Genomic DNA, 19,323 nt, shown 5'->3' with positions numbered 1-19,323 from the left:
TCTGGTATCAGTTCTGGCAAACAAAAAAAGCCACTTTTGTTTGTTATGACAAGTGCTTCTTGTCAGGTGCTTCTGTGAACCTGTATGTGCACTGATCTGGTGATAATCCTTTTTCTGTTTTCACCTCAGAATCAAAGGTGAATAAAAAATGAAGAGGAAAATACAGTAATTTCTAAATATTATGAAGACAGAAGAGCTTTGTGTGTACTGTTGAAATGGAAATTGGGGAACCCAAAAGGACAATTTAATTTGAAAAGGGGAGAAAGTGAGTCTCGGATGGATGAGGGGGGTGAAGTAAAAAGGTTTGTAAATGTAACAGAATTCGCTAAGTGTGAAAACAATTGTTGTCTTTTGATGCTTCTCCTAGCTGAGGTGAAGTCAAGTCACCCATTGGTTTATGTGACTTTGTGTAATATCTTTTTCTCCACAATTGTGTCTGTGTCTGTCCTTTGTCTGGAGATGTCGTGATATCACTTAAAGTATTCAAAATACAGAAATTATGGGTTTTGTTGAGGGGAGAGAAGCAAGTAGAATGATGTTTCAATGAACATATATTTAATGAAAATTAGGTGTTTGTTCATGGGATCCTAGTGATTGACATATGGTCTCATACTTCTGAGTTGAAAAACTGCATTAAGCAAGATGTACACTTTTCTCCCTACTCAAAGGAGTAGTTCTCAGTTCTCAAGAACTACAAGAGCCCCATTCACAGGGGGTAGAGAGAAAAGAAATATTTAAATCAATTAGTTAACTGTTTCCCTGACATTTTTTTTCCTACTTAACCAGGCTGATCAGGGTAGTGGTTTTACATGTCTTTTCCCCCATATACTTTGTTTCCTTGTCACCAGTTAAATCTGTGTTCTATGGCAAAGACCTGCATCTAACAGGGATGCATTGTCCTAAATTTAGATTATGAAGATGGAACTAGAAAGAAAAAATCCTACCTATTTGCTTGTTCTCTTGCTGCATAAGGGAAAGGCTTTTATTGGTGTCATATTAAGTGTCAGAGAGTGTCTTTCATGGGCCAGAGCCATATCTCTGATATAACTGAAGGAATTCTTCCCAGGTGTTGCAAGAAGCAGGTAACTCTTGAAAGAAAACTCTGTGTTTTGGTTTGACACTGGCCCAATGCCACGCACTCATGAAAGTCACTCATTCACCCTCCCCTACCACAGCTGAGCAGAGGAGAGAAAAACTTAATGAAGGCTTCATGAATAGAGATAAAGACTGTGAGAAAACACTTCCAGGGCAGAACAGGCTCAACTTAAAGGTAAAACATGAATTTATTATTGACAGAGTCACAAGACGATAATGACAAGTAAAATAAGCCCTTAAAAACACATTTTCTTCCTCCTACCCCTTCCTTATTCCCACTGACAGCACAGGGAGACAGGGCATGGGGGTTTTGTTCAGTTTGTCACCCAACATCTTCCACTGCTCAGGGAGAGAAGTCCTTCCCCTGTGAGGCCGTGGGGTCCCTCCCACGGGAGAAGGTTCTCCATTAACTTCTCCAACGTGGCTCCAATCTCACGAGCATCAGACCCATCAAACCTGCTGCAATGTGAGTCCCTCCCACAGACACACAGTCCTCCCAGAACTGCTGTGGTGTGGGTTGCTCTTCCATGGGGTGCAGCCCTCCAAGGACAGGCTGCTCCACCCTGGCAGCAGGGCCCTCTTTCTCCATGGGTCTCCCACTGGATCACAGCCTCCTCCAGGCCTCCACCCACTCTGGCATGGGCACCTCCCCCATGGGCTGTGGGTGGATCTCTGCATCCCCAAGGACCCCAAAGGGCTGCAGGGCACAGCTGCTTCACCATGGTCTCAGCATGGCCTGCATAGGAATTGTGCCTCTGGCACCTGGAACATCTCCTCCCCTCCTTCTCCACTAACCTTGGTGTCTCCATGTTGTTTTCCCTCACATCTTCTCACCTCCTCCTCTTCTCTAGGCTAGGAAAAAAACTGCATCCCACTCTGTTTTGATTTTCTTCTTAAGTACATTACCACAGAGGCATTACCAGCCTCACTCATTGGCCCAGTTTTGGTCAGCAGCATGTCCACCTTCAGAGCCATCAAAGATTGGCTCTGCCAGACATGGTGGAAGCTTCAGCAGCTTCTCACATAATTCACCTGCATGGCCCCCCTGCTACCAAAAACCAGGCTGTGCAAACCCAACAGACTCTGCTTGGCTTTTTCACTACCTCATGTAGTCTTACGCACATTTGAATTTCCTTTGTGAAAATTTGGAATACTAGTTCTTAAGTTGCCTTGCACAAAGTAATTAGACTTGCTATTTTTATTGTTACTCTCTGTCTTGATGTGTTTTCCTGGAAATAGTCTTAGGCAGTGTGGACATGATTTTCTGAACCTGAGAGAATTTCAGGCTCTCGGGGCTGATTTGTTCCCAAGGGAAAGTCTTCTGAGAACTTTTTCAATGACTGTTTGTGAAAATAAGGTTTGGTTTCCCGAAACAAGACGCAGATGTTCTGAGAGTGTTTTTCTCTTGTACCTTTCTCTTAAGTTTCTCACTCTATACTTCATGTCCTCTAGTGACAAGATAGAATTCAGTAAATATGGACCTCAGTAATCATATAGTTGCTGTGGAACATGTGAATGTTCCTGAAGTGATAGTAAATAAAGAAAAATCTGACAGGCCCACAAGGAAAATTTCCCAAGGATTGAGATAGTAGTAGACGTGAAAATGTGGAAATAACAGACAAGTGAAAATAGAAACTCTATTAATAAAGATTTACTAAGTTTAATGTCTCTCTGTAAGACTGAATCCACCAAGCAGTAATATCTCCCTGAAATTACGTTTTTACTGAAATATTTGAATTTCTTTCCTGTCTTTAAGAAATTGAGCATCACTTGCTACTGCGTAGCCAAGGAATGCACATATCCTAATGCAAATGATCACTTGGTCATGAGATATTGCTTACACAAATAATAGTTGTAACCAAACTATATAAATGTCAGAGTTTAGAGTAATACTAATTCTACTACTACTACTACTAACAACAACAACAACAACAACAACAACCTGTATTATAAATCACATTCTGCAACTTAGGGTAACATTTCAACAACATTTGCTATTTTGTTAAGAATGCTTCCTTTTCTATGCAAAATTTTTTTTTATACTCAATATTTTAGGTATGTGAACTTTAAACTTGTCAGACTGTTGTAACATATTTGAAAATTATAGTAATTTGATTAAAATGTTGCCTATAAGGCAAAAGTTTCAGTTAATAGAATCCATATGTAATTAAAGTGCAGAACCAAATGTAATCAGACCCCAGTGACTGGTGCCTTCATATTGATAGTTTTACAGTGGCCTCTGGGGTTGAAAGTTTATGTTAAAGTTACCAATGTAGCTGTGCTCAAGAAAAAAGCAAGACAGTATACTGTTGAAGCAGGTAGGACAACATCTCAGACTGATGATTATACAACAAACATAGTTGATAGTCTGAATTTTGGGGCTGTCTTCCATTTGGCAGGTGTAAGAAACACAAGAGTGCTGTATTGTACTAATCAGAGAGTTGCATTCTGCAGCAGCACTGCTATATAAACATTCCTAAATGAGGGAAGTGTGCCAATGAGAGCAAGTAACAGTGTATTTTTTTAATAATATAGTTGCTTGATTTGTGTGAATTCATGTTTGAGTCATCTGAAAGTTATAGACACAACACTATGTACCAAGCCACAAAAGAAGTTTAAAAAAATTTCCTGAACTAAAAAAAAAAGAAAAAATATTTTCTCTGGACAGCTTTAAGAGTTGACATCCTGTGTTAGAGTTCTCTAATCATCACCAGCACAATTTACAATCAGAACACACAGAGAGCCAGTTCAGACCAGCTCATCTGTTGACTTTGGCAGAAGCCCTTAATCTCACTGTGTGTAGCTGCCACTTGAGAGCTGGGGACTCGGCAGAGGGCCAAAGGAGGGTGGGATGCAGGGTTGGTCAAGGCATGAACACATAGGCCTGCTTCATTTCAACAGCCATACACTGCTTTTTTTTATACTCTTTTCATTTTACAGCCTTTTTTTTTTTTTTTAAACCTGAAATTAAATGAGGACCTCTCATGAGCCACTGCGCTCCAGGCATAAGAAATTGTAATGTCTGGCTTCCAGAAACTGTCCCGTCAAAATGTGCTTCTGATTAGGTGGCTTAATTACAGCTGTGAAAACAATGTTGATTTAGGCCTCAAGATTCCAGTGCATGTCAGCCGTTATTAGCTAGCCTTGGACTGAAGCCACCATTTTAAAACTCTGTACCACTAAAGTCACACACTGCCTGACAACTTTTTATTTAGGCAGAAATGTTGCCAGAAGCAACACATTTTATGCAAAATATTTTTCATTGCGCAAATTTCAAATGTGACACAGTTGATGGACATAAAATGGGTAGTTATGGGTGGACCCCACCAAGTCCAAAACCTAACTTTTGCAAAAACCCCGTACCCCAACATATCCCCCTCCCCCATTTCAAATAGTTTTTTCTAAAGTTTGACTGACATAATGCTTAATTTTAATTCCTTTAATTCAGTTTTATTCCAAATCCAGCATGTTGGTTTAGCCACCCAATTTTATTGCATCTAAATTTTCCTGACAGTTTCATTTGCTGTTGGGAAATAAAATTGCCATTTTTGCAACATGGGAAATAATGGCTAGTTTCAAAACCAATATGTTTGAAACTTCCTTTGCCTGAAGCAGGTTAAGGCACACACTCAATTTACTTTAGGGGAAAAAAGCTCATTAAATAGTTTTTAATATTTTAATATAATTTAAGTAACTGCTTTCACAGTGGGAAGGCTTATTAGGCCCATGTATTTACACCTGCAGAGAGGTAAATGTTTGGATAATTGGGTGGTTTCCAATAATTCAGTTTTTCAGTTGCAGGGTTAATGCTGTAAACAGTGTAAATGGACAGAAGGAGTGCTGCATTTAAACATTACATTTCCACTTGTAGCATTTTACTTTCAAGTGCTTAAGAAAGAGGCTTAAGTGGAGTTTGTTTGGGTTTTGTGGGATTTTTTTTTGTTTTGCTTCGTTTTGTTTTGTTTTTTTGTTGTTGGTCTGTTCTTCAGCTCTCCTTAATGACATGAATTGGCTAAGGAATGTGCGAGAATGTGTGTGGGTGTTAACTCTCAGCAGAGGTCAGTACTTTGGAAAAGTAAGATTTACATTCTCACTTCACTGTTGCTATGAAATTCCAAGTGTCCATGCTGTGTGGTTTAATGGAAACCATGAAGTTCCTAAATGACCGCAGGTTTGTTCCGCTGTTAGGCACAAAACAAATCTTTCAAGTCATTGGCTAAGTCAGAAAAAAGAGGAGGGTCGTGTTTTCAGGAAGGTAATCTCCTTTCCCTTTTTTTCTTCATGGTTTGCATTTCTATGGCATTAGAAATGTGTTTCTAGTGAGGTACTGGAACTACCAGCTCACAAACAAGGATCCTCAGTTCCCAGGACTGAAAACAAGACACTTGGAAGCTAAAGCTGTATTCATCTCTTACCCTAAATGCAGACCAGTGCAACAATTGTACCTTCAGGAGCAACTAATTGGAAATGGATTTCGAGAAACTAATGATTTGAGTAAGGAAGCAAGTCTAAAGTGCAGATTCAAGTTTGTCCTGTAAAAAATCATCATGCATTCATTCTCTGCCTGCAGCAGATTAGTGGAGAGCAAGGCAGTGGATGCCTACATTTTATTTTGTTAGTTTACAAAGGAGAAATACTGGAATGAGCTAATCTTCTGTTTTCTTTGCAAATACTAGGTGGCGTTTCCTGAAAAAGAAGGTTTCAGAAATGCCCCAGTTGCTGTGAAGGGCAGATGTAAGTCAGGAGACAACCATGTGATGGCTTTTTCCTTATTAGACACCTTTGCACTAGTCTTTTGAAATGTATTTCATTGGTAATGCAAAATGAGTTTTATTCATCAGCCACATACATTTGCTTGCTGTTGGCTACACACTGCTGTTTCTTTTGCCTTCTTCCCACACCTATCATAGGAATATTTCCAGGACATCAAATTGAAAGAAGCATTCATATATTATTACATATATTGTTAATGCTGCAGTAGAAATGAAAGTATTGGGAGTGCTAGACAGGCTGTTATTTCGAGAACTGGATATTATAGACCAGGACATTTAACCTTGGGAAAAAGTTTTTACAAAAGAACAGAGCCAAGGATACAATTTTACTGTCTTTATAGAAGAAAAGGAATATTCTCTACAAAGGCAGACAAATTCACTTCTTTCCAGGCTCAAGGACTTTTACTCAGGCCAGAAGGTGCTTCCTCCCCCCTTTTGAAGAAGTTATTTCAAGAAAGAGAGCCAGGAAGCTTCTATTATTCCCTGCTAAACTGTGGGTTAAACATAAAGGGAATGTCTGTTTGTTCTGAAACTCTGAATTTGCTGAGAAATTTTTGGAGGGGATTAAAGCATAGCTGTGCCTGAATGAGTCTAGCATAGATGCTTAAATGGTGAGTGAATCCATGCAATCCAGTCTGTCATCTTCCTGGGGTTTTTTTTGACATTTTAAATTTAGATCCTACAAGTTATACTGTTGTGAATAATTATTTTTTTGTTTTCACACCTGTTTGGTTTTATGTTTCAAGCTGAGTATGTAAAGCACTGTTTATAAGGAGAAAATTCAGTGCTGATCTTCAGATATTAACTCTGATAAAGAGTGCAAGATGTATAGATGCACCCTGTGGGTTGCAGTTCACTTGATCGGGATAATAGATAATAGAAAGACAGTTTTTGTCTTTTTGCTGTTCTTGTTTACTTTATACTACTAGCTCACAGCTTAGATCGCAGGGGAAAAAGAAGATTAGAGTATGACCTAGGGCAGTGTTGCCAGGAGCCTGTCTCTTTCTCAGCTAGCCTCAGAAACACAGGTATGTGCAGCATGCACTTTTAATGTAGCATGACTAATATTACATGCATTCACTAAGAAGAATAATAATTTAACAAAAAAATACACATATATGCACACACACACACATTTTAGCTTTTGTAAAGGAAAATCTCATGTTAAGAGGTTTGTGTTTCCCTCTGGATGGCAGAGAGGCAGTCATGGCCCCACCAGTAGATCATTCGGTGCCAGATAGCAGTCAACCTTCCCTCCACAGGAGACAACTGTCTCTGATGCTCTGTCTCCTTTTAGTTTCTGCTTCTGGTGCACAGACTGGGGGGAAGGTCATGGGGTATAAGGTTGAATATTGTCTCTATCCTAGGTCCCCCAGCAGATTTTTACTGTCAGAACTAACCTCACTAGTCCACACAGGGGAGGGTGGATCCTCTTCAGGCCAAAGTGAGATAGTGAGTGTGGTAAAAAAGAGTAGCTGCACACTACAACAGTCTATTTTGTGCCTTTCTAGAACTTATGAAATCAGATTGTTTTCCTGCTGGCTTGTTAATGCTCTTTCCCCTTGCCTTCCATAATAGTGCAAGTTCCCATCTTTTTCAACTGCGAAAAAAACCTTTGCACTCCTGTGACATTGTGACATTTGCAATAGAGTAGCCTATGTTTTGTAAAAATAAATATATTTGCCTACTTCTATTGGCTTGCATTTTTTACTTTAAGCATAAAAGTTAATATGAGAAATGAAGAAAAACCAAATCTCTGAAATATATTGGAGAGTATGACTGACAGAGATAGAAAGACAGAAAATTCAGTTAATGGACAAAGCATAATATTGTTCTTAACACGTAATTTTATTCCTGTAATGTTGGCATGATTTAAGGGAATACAGACAGGAAGTTACATCTTTGTCTTCCTTTTTATTGGGTCTTACATATTTAAGACACACTGTTTAATTTTTACCCATCAGGTTTATATTTATTTATTTATTGTTTCTAAGTTGTATAAAAAAAAATTTCATTTAGTTCTGTGAAACCCATATCATGTAGAAAAGGCACAGTTTTTCTAATTGATTATAGTGAGGACCTATTTTGTCCAGAGATTGAACTCTGTCCAGAACCTTGACCTGTTGAATAAACTAATCACTGAACAAATTTTTAAAATAGGAAATGAGCACTCCATAGGGTAGAGCTTTATTGTCAGCTAAAAAGATATTATTATGATAATGATCTTGATTATTCAAATGGCATTTGTTTCCGTAAGTTTATTTATCAATTCAGTTCAGGAAAGGGATTTAGAAAGAAATGTGCATCTTAAAGTGCAGTTTCACTTCCCTATTATACAAGAATTTGGGTGGAAAGGAGGATACCTTTTAAATGAACAGCGAGTAATAAAATTTTCTAAAAATATGGTCACAGATAGTTTGATTAATCACCAGCAGTTTCCCTGATACATGTGATGATATTAGGAAAACAGTGACATTATTTCATCCTTTTCAGATGGTGTAGCTCCTTGAATTCCTACAGGAATTCCTATTTTTGGAGTGGCACCATAGAGCTCTTAAAGCCACACTGATTTCTGACACCACTCCTTTGGATCTGGGTCTCAACTGAAATTGGCCTATAAACTGATAGCTGACTCAGTAATTGTTGTCACAAAGGTGACATTGCAATACTTGCCTCTCTTAAATTTGTATCTTCACCAGTAATTTGAAAGACTTTTATTCTATCTAGGTGACACAGATGATTTGACATGTAGTTTCTGAAGGCCAGAACCACAATAATGAAACGATTCACTAATTTTTCAGCTTTTTTTTGGTACTGAGGGTCTCCTTTGATCACAAAAGGATCATCTTGTATGATGCTTATATGTTTATGGTCAGGGGCCTGTTAGTCTTTCAAAGCCTGTGTGACATCAAGTTCCTTTTCACAAGGTCTATTAAATCCATTGCATTCTTTTGGGAATCTGTGCATTAAACATTGTAACTTAACTAGGGCTTTGCAAAGTTCCCTGACACATCAAGTCATGCAGTTTAATTTTAATTTGTATATGTCAAAACATCCTATTTTAAGTATCTTGAGTTTAATTTAATAACTTGCTGAAGTTTACTGTGCTTTAAATATGAGATGTTTTAGAGGACTTCAATCTCAATGGGAGCTCTAAGTAAAGAAATTTAAGGTATAATTCTGCAATGTACAAGGCACAAATTACTGAAACATCCCTGTTTTGGAGTTGGGTTGTTTTAGAAAACGTAATTTTTTAAACTTGTATTACACCTTTCTGGTTTTACAAACCAAAAAGCTGAAAAACACTTTCCTAAATCTTCTTCCATGTTCTTCATGACTTTTAAAAGTTTTACATACCTGATGAAATTTGGAGTGTTGAATGTGTTGGTGGTTTCTGGGTTTTGGGTGGTTTTTATTTGCTTGTTTGTTGTATAGGGTGGTGGTATCTGTTTTTGTTTGTTTGAGGTTTCTTTTGTTTTTTGGGGTTTTTTTTAACTTTGCTTTCAGAACACACATTTGGCTTAAATATATATGAAAGGTTGAAATTTCATTAGCATATTTTAAGTTTTTATTCACATAAAATATGATTGGTATGGAGGAAATATTGGTTCTGTTTGCTTAGTGAACTCACTTGAACTGCATATTCAACCTCATAGAAAGAGATTATCTAGTATCTCAGCTAAGAAGAATTCTTGAAGGCTATGCTCAGGAATCTAGTAAGTATTAAAAGTTCTGTTCAAGTAATTATTAGATGTTTTTTATTTAATTTCAGTCTGAAATATAATTATATATATAGATTTGGCCAAAACCAACAGAGACAGTAAATCCAGCTCACCCACACTCAAGTTGTTTATAATTGATAAGCTTGACTCCTTGCCCAGTTAATGTAATTTGGATCTTGAATTTACAGAAGACCTATGTATTAGCCATCAACTGAAAGAGCCTGAAATACTTTTCCTTGGCTATTCAGATATCAGCTGATACTTCATAAGCAATACTGCTAGAAAACCAACTGTTCTCCCTGACTTACCATTACTGTTAAAAAATTGCCCTTTAGAACTCTGTTTCAGATATCGCATGTAATCTACTGGAGAAGGAGTAATTCCCTCCTGAAGTTGCTTCAGCTAAGTTTTAATGGCAATCAATGAACATTAAACAACTTGTCTTGAGTAAGCAAACGAAACTTAGAAAACTATACTAAACCTACAAGGAGTTAAATATACCTCTTTCTGGTTAATCTTTCTCTAATCTGATTTATGGTGGAATGGGATGAAGCCCTTTTCAGGATTTTGGCTAGAAGGTAGAAGCCTACACTTCCGTAGTAGGCTATCCAGAAAATCTACATGCATTGGCCAGTGCTAAAAGGATGGAACCCTTTGTTCTCCTAATGCCTTGATGATTTTAATAATAAACCTTCATTTTGAGAAAATTAAATTGGCAGTAACACTGGTTCACTTCTAAACATGTAGTATAAATTAGTCGTTCTTTGCTCTGTCACTAGAGGATCTTTCTTTAAAGAGACTACTCAGTTTAATACAGTTATTTAGGTTAACTGACATTCAGATTAGCCTGTAGGCTAATGCAACTGTCAGGTGTTCTGACTCAAAATCCAAGTGTTTGTATTTTGTATATGAGATTCCAATCAGTCTGTTTTTCAAATAGGTGCAGATAGGTTGCATAAACCATGTCTGTATCCAGTATCCAATTTATGGTCCTAGTTCCATTTGTCTCCAATGAGTGAATTTTGATCCACTCCTTGACAGTGGATAGTAAAGGCTATGTCAGATCAGGACATCAGCATTTTCGTTGTCATTTCAGGATTACGAACAACACCAGATTATAATCTCAGTATCTAGTGAACCAAAATAACATTTGTTCACTTACAACATCTACAGTAATATTATTCACTATGAGTCCATGCATGTCCCTGACACTTCATTTTAATTCTGAGTAATGCCATTTTCCTACATGGAATCTGAGTGAGGTGTTCATTATAATTTTTTCATTCCTGCAAAACTATCCACTTCTGCATTAGCAGCCACTTCCAGAGGTGAGTTACAATTCCTTATGATTTGCTGCCGTTCACCACCTTTCATAAAGACAAGTTGTTTCTATGTTCTTCCTATAACTTCTGTCATAAGAGGAGTCTGCTTTACATCTTAATCAATGTATTTCCTTTCTTGTTTTCCTTACTTCATGTTTAGGACTTCTCTCGAGCTTCTATTTTCTACAGTCTTGATGTCTGCTTCGCTTCGTGAAAATAAAATTTCTTGTGTGGAAAAAATGCCCTTTCAGAGATTTTTAGAGAACTACAAGGGACTTTTCTATGCAGATATGCTTGTAAAGGAAATAAATTACATAACCTATATGAGCTTGCTGTAGTTTAGCAAGAATCTTAAAGGGATAGTGGATAGTTTTTTTAGACCTGTCATGTTAGAATTGTGGTATATATGCCATAATGGCACTATGGCTTTCATAATTTCACTGTCCAGACATCAGTGCTCAATCCATACTCTTCCACCCTCTTCAGCAAAGAGTACTTGGGCATCATCAGTACTTATTACATACATATTGATTTTTTAAGGAACTTTTCTGACCTACTCCATATTTTTATATAGAAATATACTTGAGAGATCTAGTGAGCAAACTGAAGTATTCTCATGGCATCTGTCAGCAAAGCAACAGTGAATGTGTTGGTCTTGTTTTTCTATAAGCTATGAAGTGAATCCTAAAATGTTGATTTCCATATTTTTAATAGATCATTTGATTATTAGCTACATAGATCCATATTTCTAAAAATATTCCTAAAAAGTATTGTGTATTTGGCAGAAATACATAAGAAAAATCTTCTGAATATCTAAAGATTTTTTAATGCAAGAAAGCTGAGTCATAAAGACACTTTCATTGTTTGCAGACATTCCTTCTCTATGTCTTTAAGTGCTAATATTGCAAATAAATTACATTTTCTCCTCTTTCCCCTTGAAACTAAATTGGTGTTACAGTATATTAAGTATAAAGTGAAGTATTTTACCAAATTAGTGTAATTACTCTTTTTGCCAAAATTGCTCTCATTATTAGCTCTGGTATAGTTTTTGATAAGAGATAAATAAATGCACTGCTGGCAAAGGTCCACTGTCCTTGTTCCATTTTGTAGCAGAATGCCTAAATTGTAGTTGTGCCGGTTCGTCGCAAACAGACAAAAAGGAAGGTAGCATTTTGCTGTGCGTGAGCAGTTAGAGGGCAAGCAGACACTGTGCACCTTGACCACCTATTATGAAGCTTTTTGCTGCAATGTCAAGTGAAAGCGAGTTAATTGGGTGAAGCTGTAGAGCATGTTAGGGGCATGGTAAAGGGTTGCTGTCTGACAGCTGAATGTCAGCAGAAGCTAGTGAAGTGTGGCTGAGAGACAGAGACCTGTCACAAAGTTCATGTGGACTGTAGCACAGTTAGGGAGATGAAACGTGGTTCTGTCTCACTTTCTCCCTCATTGCATTCAAGCACCTTAAGATTTCACACTGTATGTGTCAACCCTTGTACTCTAAGCTGTTTTCTCCTAACACTTCTGCATTCAAATGATTGGACAGAAGATGCTAATGTTTGGCAAAATGTATGTAAATATACTTCTTTCCTTTTTCTGCTAGAGCAGCAGTATACATGCTACTCAGATGAAACTTTGAAGGCTTACATCAGCCAGTCCTCTGGATAGGAATTCGGATGATGGCTGAATACATATCTCATGAGAATATGAAGTATGACACTTTAAAGAGTGGAAAAGGGACTGTTTTCCCAGAAGAAAAAGCTAAGTAGTGGGGGGTCTACTTTGTGAGCTGGTAGTGTCTTAACATCGTGTTGTGAGTCTTTTAGTTTCTGATTGTTGTCTTCTTCTCCCCTTCTTGCTAGAAAGAAACCAAGAGCCAGGGGGAACCATGAATGACATACTGATTTAAGGCAATGAGAAGCTGGGGGAAAAGTCACATAGCAGGAAAGCCTTCTTTGGAGCAGGAGAGGCATCAGTTACATGCAGAGATGATCTTACACACTGCTGTGAAACATAGAGTAGTGCCATAATAGGAAGTGTACTGTACCTTTCAATGTTGTTTGCAGTGTGCAGCACAAAGTAAAGCAATAGTCATTTGGGTTGGTCACCCAGTCTAAATAAATAAATAAATAAATAAACAGAAGTTGCTTCCATTCTTGAGAAAGTGGAAAGACAGTGGTAGGTATCATGGGCAAAAAGTACTAAGACCTAAAGTACTAAAGGTTCTAAAAGGACTAAGTACTAAAGAATTTGGAAACTTGGATTGAAATCAAAACAGACCAATCATTTCACCATAAAAAACAGAGCAAGGCTTTATTTGTGTAATATTTTGGTATTAACAGTGCACTGCAGAGAATTTGACCTAGAAAAGGGAAACTTCCCTGTGTATTCCAATAGAGCATCTGAAACAAAGTGTTATGGCATAGACAGTGTGTGGAATTTGGCCAAAACTTTTAGAAAGCAGCAAAATTAGCAATGCAGAACCAAGTAACTTGTTTTTAAGCCAACAAAACATTGAAGATGAAGTGTTCATCAGGTGTGATAATCCATCCAGTCCTGTGTGTTCTTTAAACATACCAGGTTTAAGTGCGTTTGAATGAAACAGGATTTTCTTTTAGGAAAGCAAATACAATATATAATGAAATCTTTCTCTTAATTGCTTTTAATTGAGCCTCCAGAGTGTGATTTCACGGAATGAATTAAATGCAAGAGCATTAGGAAAGTAAGAAAAAATTGTGATTTCCCAAAATTACAGCCACATATTTGTTTAAAAACTCCTGAAAGTGGAAGAGGGAATTCTTGATAATGAAAAAAGCCATTAGTATTGTTGGCTAGCAACACCCAAAGTGTGTTGTGTGTGTCTACCTTTCTGACTTAATATGGAATGAATTGGCAGCCCATTGAATTATTCTCTGATAGCAAATTGTTTGCACAATCCAGGCAGGAGTGCTGACAATTAAAATTTATACAGAGTGTTACCGTTTTCTTATATTTTGTCAGAGCACCAATTTAGTCCTACTGCCTCAGCATACAGAATTGCATCATTGACACAGGAAGCAAACTTTCCAGTTTTGGTCATATAATTCCTGCTTTAAAAAAGTTTGTAACTAGCACTGTACTGCACTGGCATCCATGCAGAAGTCATAGTTTACATTTCAAATACCATTTTGTAGCATTTTATTTGATTATTTCACTGAGAGTAAGAAATTGCTCTTGGAGCTACTTTTAGCAGAAAAAACCAACAAACCAACGACAACAACAACAACAAAACCTAACAAAAACCAGCATACTGGAAGTCCCTTGGCATTTTCTGGCAAAAGGCCAGTAGTAGTCTGAGTCTGAGTAGGAGGTTGAGAATCATCTGACAGTGTACATCTTTCTCTATAGGGAAATAGGGTTTCCACATAAGTATTGCAAAATGGTTATTGAAGACACTGGGATTTTTTTAACACTTACTGGAATTGATATTGCAGCAGTGAAAGGATATAAACTGAAAGATAGCATAGGTGGGAGAAGCTGAAGAGAATATTATTGGCCATTTGATTTGCTGTCTACTGGTATTACTGTGTATTTGCATGTTCTGAAGTTGGGCTGAGAGAAGTGAGTATCAGAAATCAATTGTGGAGAAATATATTGACTGTTTCTCACTTTTCCCCCACCATTCTCTGCATCTGTGCTTAACTTAAAATTCTTCCTACTCTTGAGAAACTGTGCTACTACCTTTCCAGGGATTTTAGGGGTCACTAGAATTCTGAAGAAACTACAGCTTACTCCTCCCTCTGCATTTCTATTTACTGACAGGCATGCTCACACACCTAAGTGTCCTGTATTCTGGAAAATTACAGATCCCATTTTGGTCATGTAATTCAACAATTTTGTTTCATTTACATTGAGATGTAACACTGCACTTGTTCTTACACCTACATTATCACAAAGGTAGGGAACTGTCATAACTTGTATTCAGAATTAAACTTCATGCCCTTTATCTTACTTGGTCTCTTTTGATTCTAAGCAATTTCATGGCATTTTTACCTCAGTTGAAGCCAGTTGTTATTGTGTGCATAGAAGCCTTAATGCACAAAAGTATTATCACTATTTATTTTTCTGATTTTCTAATAATATTTTTTTTTAATAAGGTAGCATGTTACATGTCAGAAGGAAACAGAAGTTTGGGCTACTGTATTTTGAAATTGAGTATTTGAAAGCAGTTTTAAGTGACAAAAATTAATGGCGGGAAACCTGAGAAGTGAAAGAAGTTGTAGTAGTAACACACAGAGCTGAGGGAAATTGAAAAGCTGTGAAAATTGTCCAGTAAAATTGCCTTTGTGTAGATTTTTGAAGGCTGAAACCGTTCTGACTAATTTGCAGCTTCAGCTATAGATTTTTCTACTACAAATGAAGACACACAGTATACTTGTAACAGTTTATTTCCTTATGTAATTATCTGCACCAATGTCGTAAGACATGCATAGTCTTCAAGTCTTCAGCTGTGCACATTTTTTCACAAATATGGATATACAAAAGCAAAATGATCACAACATGATGCTTTTGAGTAGACTGACATTGTGATAAAAACATAAGGGTGTAGTAATGATGGTATGAAAATACTCCATCACAATATTATCATAATAAAGCAACCCACTATAAATGAGTTTTAACTGTGGTAAACCAGCTCATATATCATGAGACAACCTTCAAACTAGATCCTAAATTTTACTCTAGGTTAGTCACAGAGCAACCATAGAGAAGAGCTGGTTTAGAAATCTTTTCCACATCTAATAAAAATAGCTTAACTAAGGTTTAGAAAACAATTATTCCATAATATAGATTAACTTTTCATATTTTGTTTTTGAGAAAACATATTTTGTAAACCTAAATGATCAAACTTTGAAAACTGTGCACAGGATATGACCAATTACTATGTTTCATGAATATTTTGAAAGCATATTTTTGCTAGACGTATGTGTCCTGGTGAAGTGTAACAGTTCAGATGGAGTCATGTATGGCTTACAGGGTAAATAAAAGTGCTGTGCTGAAGATTTACGTGAACAGACACTTTATTTCAGATAAATAATTCCTCTTTTAAAAATTACCTACATGCATATTTATATGATGGATTATCACCATCCAGCTTTGGCACAGTCATTTGAGTTTGCTATTTTAAAACATGTTTTAGAAAGGTGTCTAAATACAATAATGATGAAAGAGGTCTGTTGGGGAAATTATAACTGCCTTTGAAATTTCTCTGTAAAGGTATGTGTTCAGAAAATGAATATTATAACAGTTCTGAGTATTTTTTCTTCCAACCTATAGGCTACTATTTTTTTATTCATCGTGAGGGTATATAAAGATAGTGGATCAAAACAGTTCTTAGGAGTAAGAGCCAAAAAATATTTTTTACATCAATCACATTGCTATTAAATCTGATTTCCCTTCTGTTCAGTGAGTAGTCTTCTGTGTAAGAACTACAGCACAGGCTCTAGATAAGTAAACCAGAGCTCCCCTCCCCCCCCAACAGTGAAGCTTTTACTGTAACATAGTCTATTGACTTGCTGCCAATCATTAAGTTTCGTACATTTTTTTGCAACTCTCAAAGGAAATCTGATTTCTTATCTCTTTACTGGGATTTTGATGCCATATTTTTTCTAAAAAAACCCTCACTACAACTTGGAAAAGAGTAATATGTGAGTGCAATCATAGGATGAGATTTTTCATTCATTGTGGTATGCTGATTAATTGAGCTGTTGAAAGCAGTACAAACCTATATGTTTAAATTTTCCTGAATATTTGTTATCCAGAGTGAAACACTTTTGTAGCTTGCAGCTTATTGATTTAATTTTTTTACACATGGAAGTTTTTTAGAACATCACAAGTTGTTTGTGTATTACTGTTGTAATGGTTTTAATGAATGTTTCTTATTTTAGAGACAATTTTGTGTACTAAGCATACAAAGAACAGGCTGTTAATTGATGTATTAGCCTTCACTGAGATCTCATTTCAGATCTGCTGGTGCACTGAGATCACATTTGTGCATTGGCTTTTTAGTGGTTCTCATTTGGTAGAGAGTTGAGCCCAGAAGGACTGAAAAACTAGAGTGTTACAAATCTTCCGTGCAAGTCCTGCTGGTTATCTGATCCTCATCAGACCTATAATTTAGAAAAACTCAGGGCACTACCTCATTTTAAGTACGTACTTGAAACAGTCATCTAAATTTGATACTGTATGGGTTCTTAATGAAGATCTAACATAACCTAGTAGTTTACAGTGGCTGCAATATAGCTTGTGGTGAATCAGGAAATCAAAAGAGTCCATATCAAAGGGAACTGTTGAAGTAGGTCTTAGAGGCAACAATTGATTTTTCTTCAGCAGTGATAACAGAGGAAAGGGGAATCTTTCATGAATGTGTCTTTATACATATAATTGAGACTGGATTTGTTGAAATATGAATATGCACACACCCTTCACCTCTCTCCTGATACATATGAGTTTGTGTGTCTGTATATACGGGTTATGCCTCAATGTGTGTATGTTTATATATGCATTTATACTCTTTCTTAAAATTTACACTCTCACAAAGAGAGAGTGTTCTGAGCCCTAAAGATACTATAATGGTCATTCAGTGTGTTAATTTCTATTCCATAATTATGCTTTGGATGTGATGCTTTCACGTATTACAAGACCTGATGAAATTTTTGTTATTTTCACACCATGTAGTGTATTGGTAAAGGGCAGAAGAGCAACATGGCATTGAGTTTTCTTTTATTTGTTAAGGGGAATACAGAATGTCTTTCTTCGCCATTTTTTAGAGAATTATTAGTACTGATATACTGATATTATCCATTATCTTTCAAACTATGATGCCTGATGTTTTGGTGCTGGAAATTCTTTAATGTTGAATTTTAACTAGTCTAACCTTTAAATCTGTTTGACTGAATGTTGAAACTCATTGAAATATGAATCATGTTCCCATCAACGTACATTCAGTATATATTTTCTGGCCATTTTCTTACAGGCTAGCATTTGAAGAGTATTAAGTGTTTGATTTAAGTGATGATAAAGTATATTTAAAAATTAGCAAATACGTTCCATGGTTAGCATGGCATATATTTCTTAGTAACAGTGACAGGGAGACTGTGGAAAAAGTTGGTTTATTTGATAAAAAAGAAATCTGGTAATGAAGAGGGGGTAAAAGTTCTCTGTAAGTATTGTAGCACTTCAAATACAGAAGATTATTTTTTTCTAATACTTCCATGGGCAGAATAACCGAAAAAATATCCTTTGTTTCTTCTAATTAAATATGACTGTTGGTTCTCAAGTATCAAAGTAAGTGTTTAAAAGAAGAAGCAAGCACTTGCAAATACTTCATATACATACCTTTGTGAAAGGAGTTTAACAGTAAATGTAGATTCTCTTTTTGCTTTTTTTACTCCTTATTTATCGTTCCAGGAAACAAGAGGTAATTCAAACATCAGCGTGGCTCCAAGCTAGAAATTCAGCCTGACCAGAGTTCTATCTCAGACTTTTTGGCATTGCAAGCTGAACCTGACACATCCTACAGTGTTATGCAAAACAGAGACAGTTCTCTGTCTTCAATCTGTTTCTTCAACCTGGATGTCACATCCAATCCCAGAAGAACAATGGAAAATGGATTTTCAAATTCTTAGTATCTTCAAGAAGGAAAAAATTATATTAATGTAAAATGATGCAATTAAAGTGTAATTTTTTTGTTATCTTTGAATTGTAGTTCAATATTTGTATTTTTTTACATTAATTTTATGGTTTTATGAAAATGTGCATTTGTATGTTCACATTTCTGCACTTGTCAGTTTTGCATACTGAAGCAGTTATTTCTTTAAACTTTTATTTATTGCAGTTATTCATTTTTTATGTAGTATATTTTTAAATGTTAAAGAATGACACATTTTGGGTAATTTTCTTCAGTCTTAAAAAAAAAAATCAATAAGCCATTTTAGTCTCTATCTATCAAAGTTGTTTCATACTTGTCTATTTTAAAGCAGGACTGCAATACTTTAATAGGATTGAGAGAGCTATTTGAAATGTATGCCAATGATTCCTGTCATTTCATGGCAGCCCTGCCATGGTTCACTGAGCCCCCTCTTTTCTCTTGTCAGCTCAACTGAAGACAAGCATTTAGTTGCAAACTTTAAGCAGGTTGTGCAAAACAGAAATGATGTGACTGCTTCTCTTCCTGCACAATAATGTCACTGCTGGTCAATGTGAGAAGGTCAGGTTGCTCCTTGTAAAGCTACATGATACCACTTGCCTATTTGAACAAGTTAAGTTAACCACTGAATCTGGTCCCTGCAGGCACTGAAAACTCACCCTTTTATCAAGTCTGCATTTCATAAGAAAGAAGAACAATTGTGGAGGGAGGATTTCTGATGATATGTTTATATA

General features: G+C 36.5%; 1 protein-coding gene across 17 annotated transcripts in view; it reads left to right on the top strand.

The window, feature by feature from the left end:
• The window catches only part of CCDC171 (coiled-coil domain containing 171), a 158,139-nt gene extending 139,496 nt beyond the window's left edge, over nt 1-18,643 (top strand). For 9 of the 17 annotated variants that reach the window (XR_015281018.1, XR_015281025.1, XM_086869229.1 and 6 more), the window contains one exon: nt 18,352-18,643. Coding sequence is in view for 9 of the 17 variants with exons in the window: in XM_086869237.1 (XP_086725363.1) it covers nt 18,352-18,393 (42 nt within the window). In the remaining 8 variants the exon portion in view is untranslated. Of the gene's footprint in view, nt 1-5,771; nt 5,834-6,796; nt 6,896-18,351 lie in introns of those variants that run through there. The other 8 variants (XR_015281015.1, XR_015281012.1, XM_086869236.1 and 5 more) reach the window with 4 other exon arrangements.
• The last annotated feature ends 680 nt before the right edge of the window (nt 18,644-19,323 follow it).

The sequence above is a fragment of the Cyanistes caeruleus genome, chromosome Z, assembly GCF_971803275.1.
Source record: "Cyanistes caeruleus chromosome Z, bCyaCae1.hap1.1, whole genome shotgun sequence".
Classification (NCBI taxonomy): Eukaryota; Metazoa; Chordata; class Aves; order Passeriformes; family Paridae; genus Cyanistes; species Cyanistes caeruleus.
Note: the sequence above shows the minus strand (reverse complement) of the source record. Positions and strands in the feature narration are given on the sequence as shown.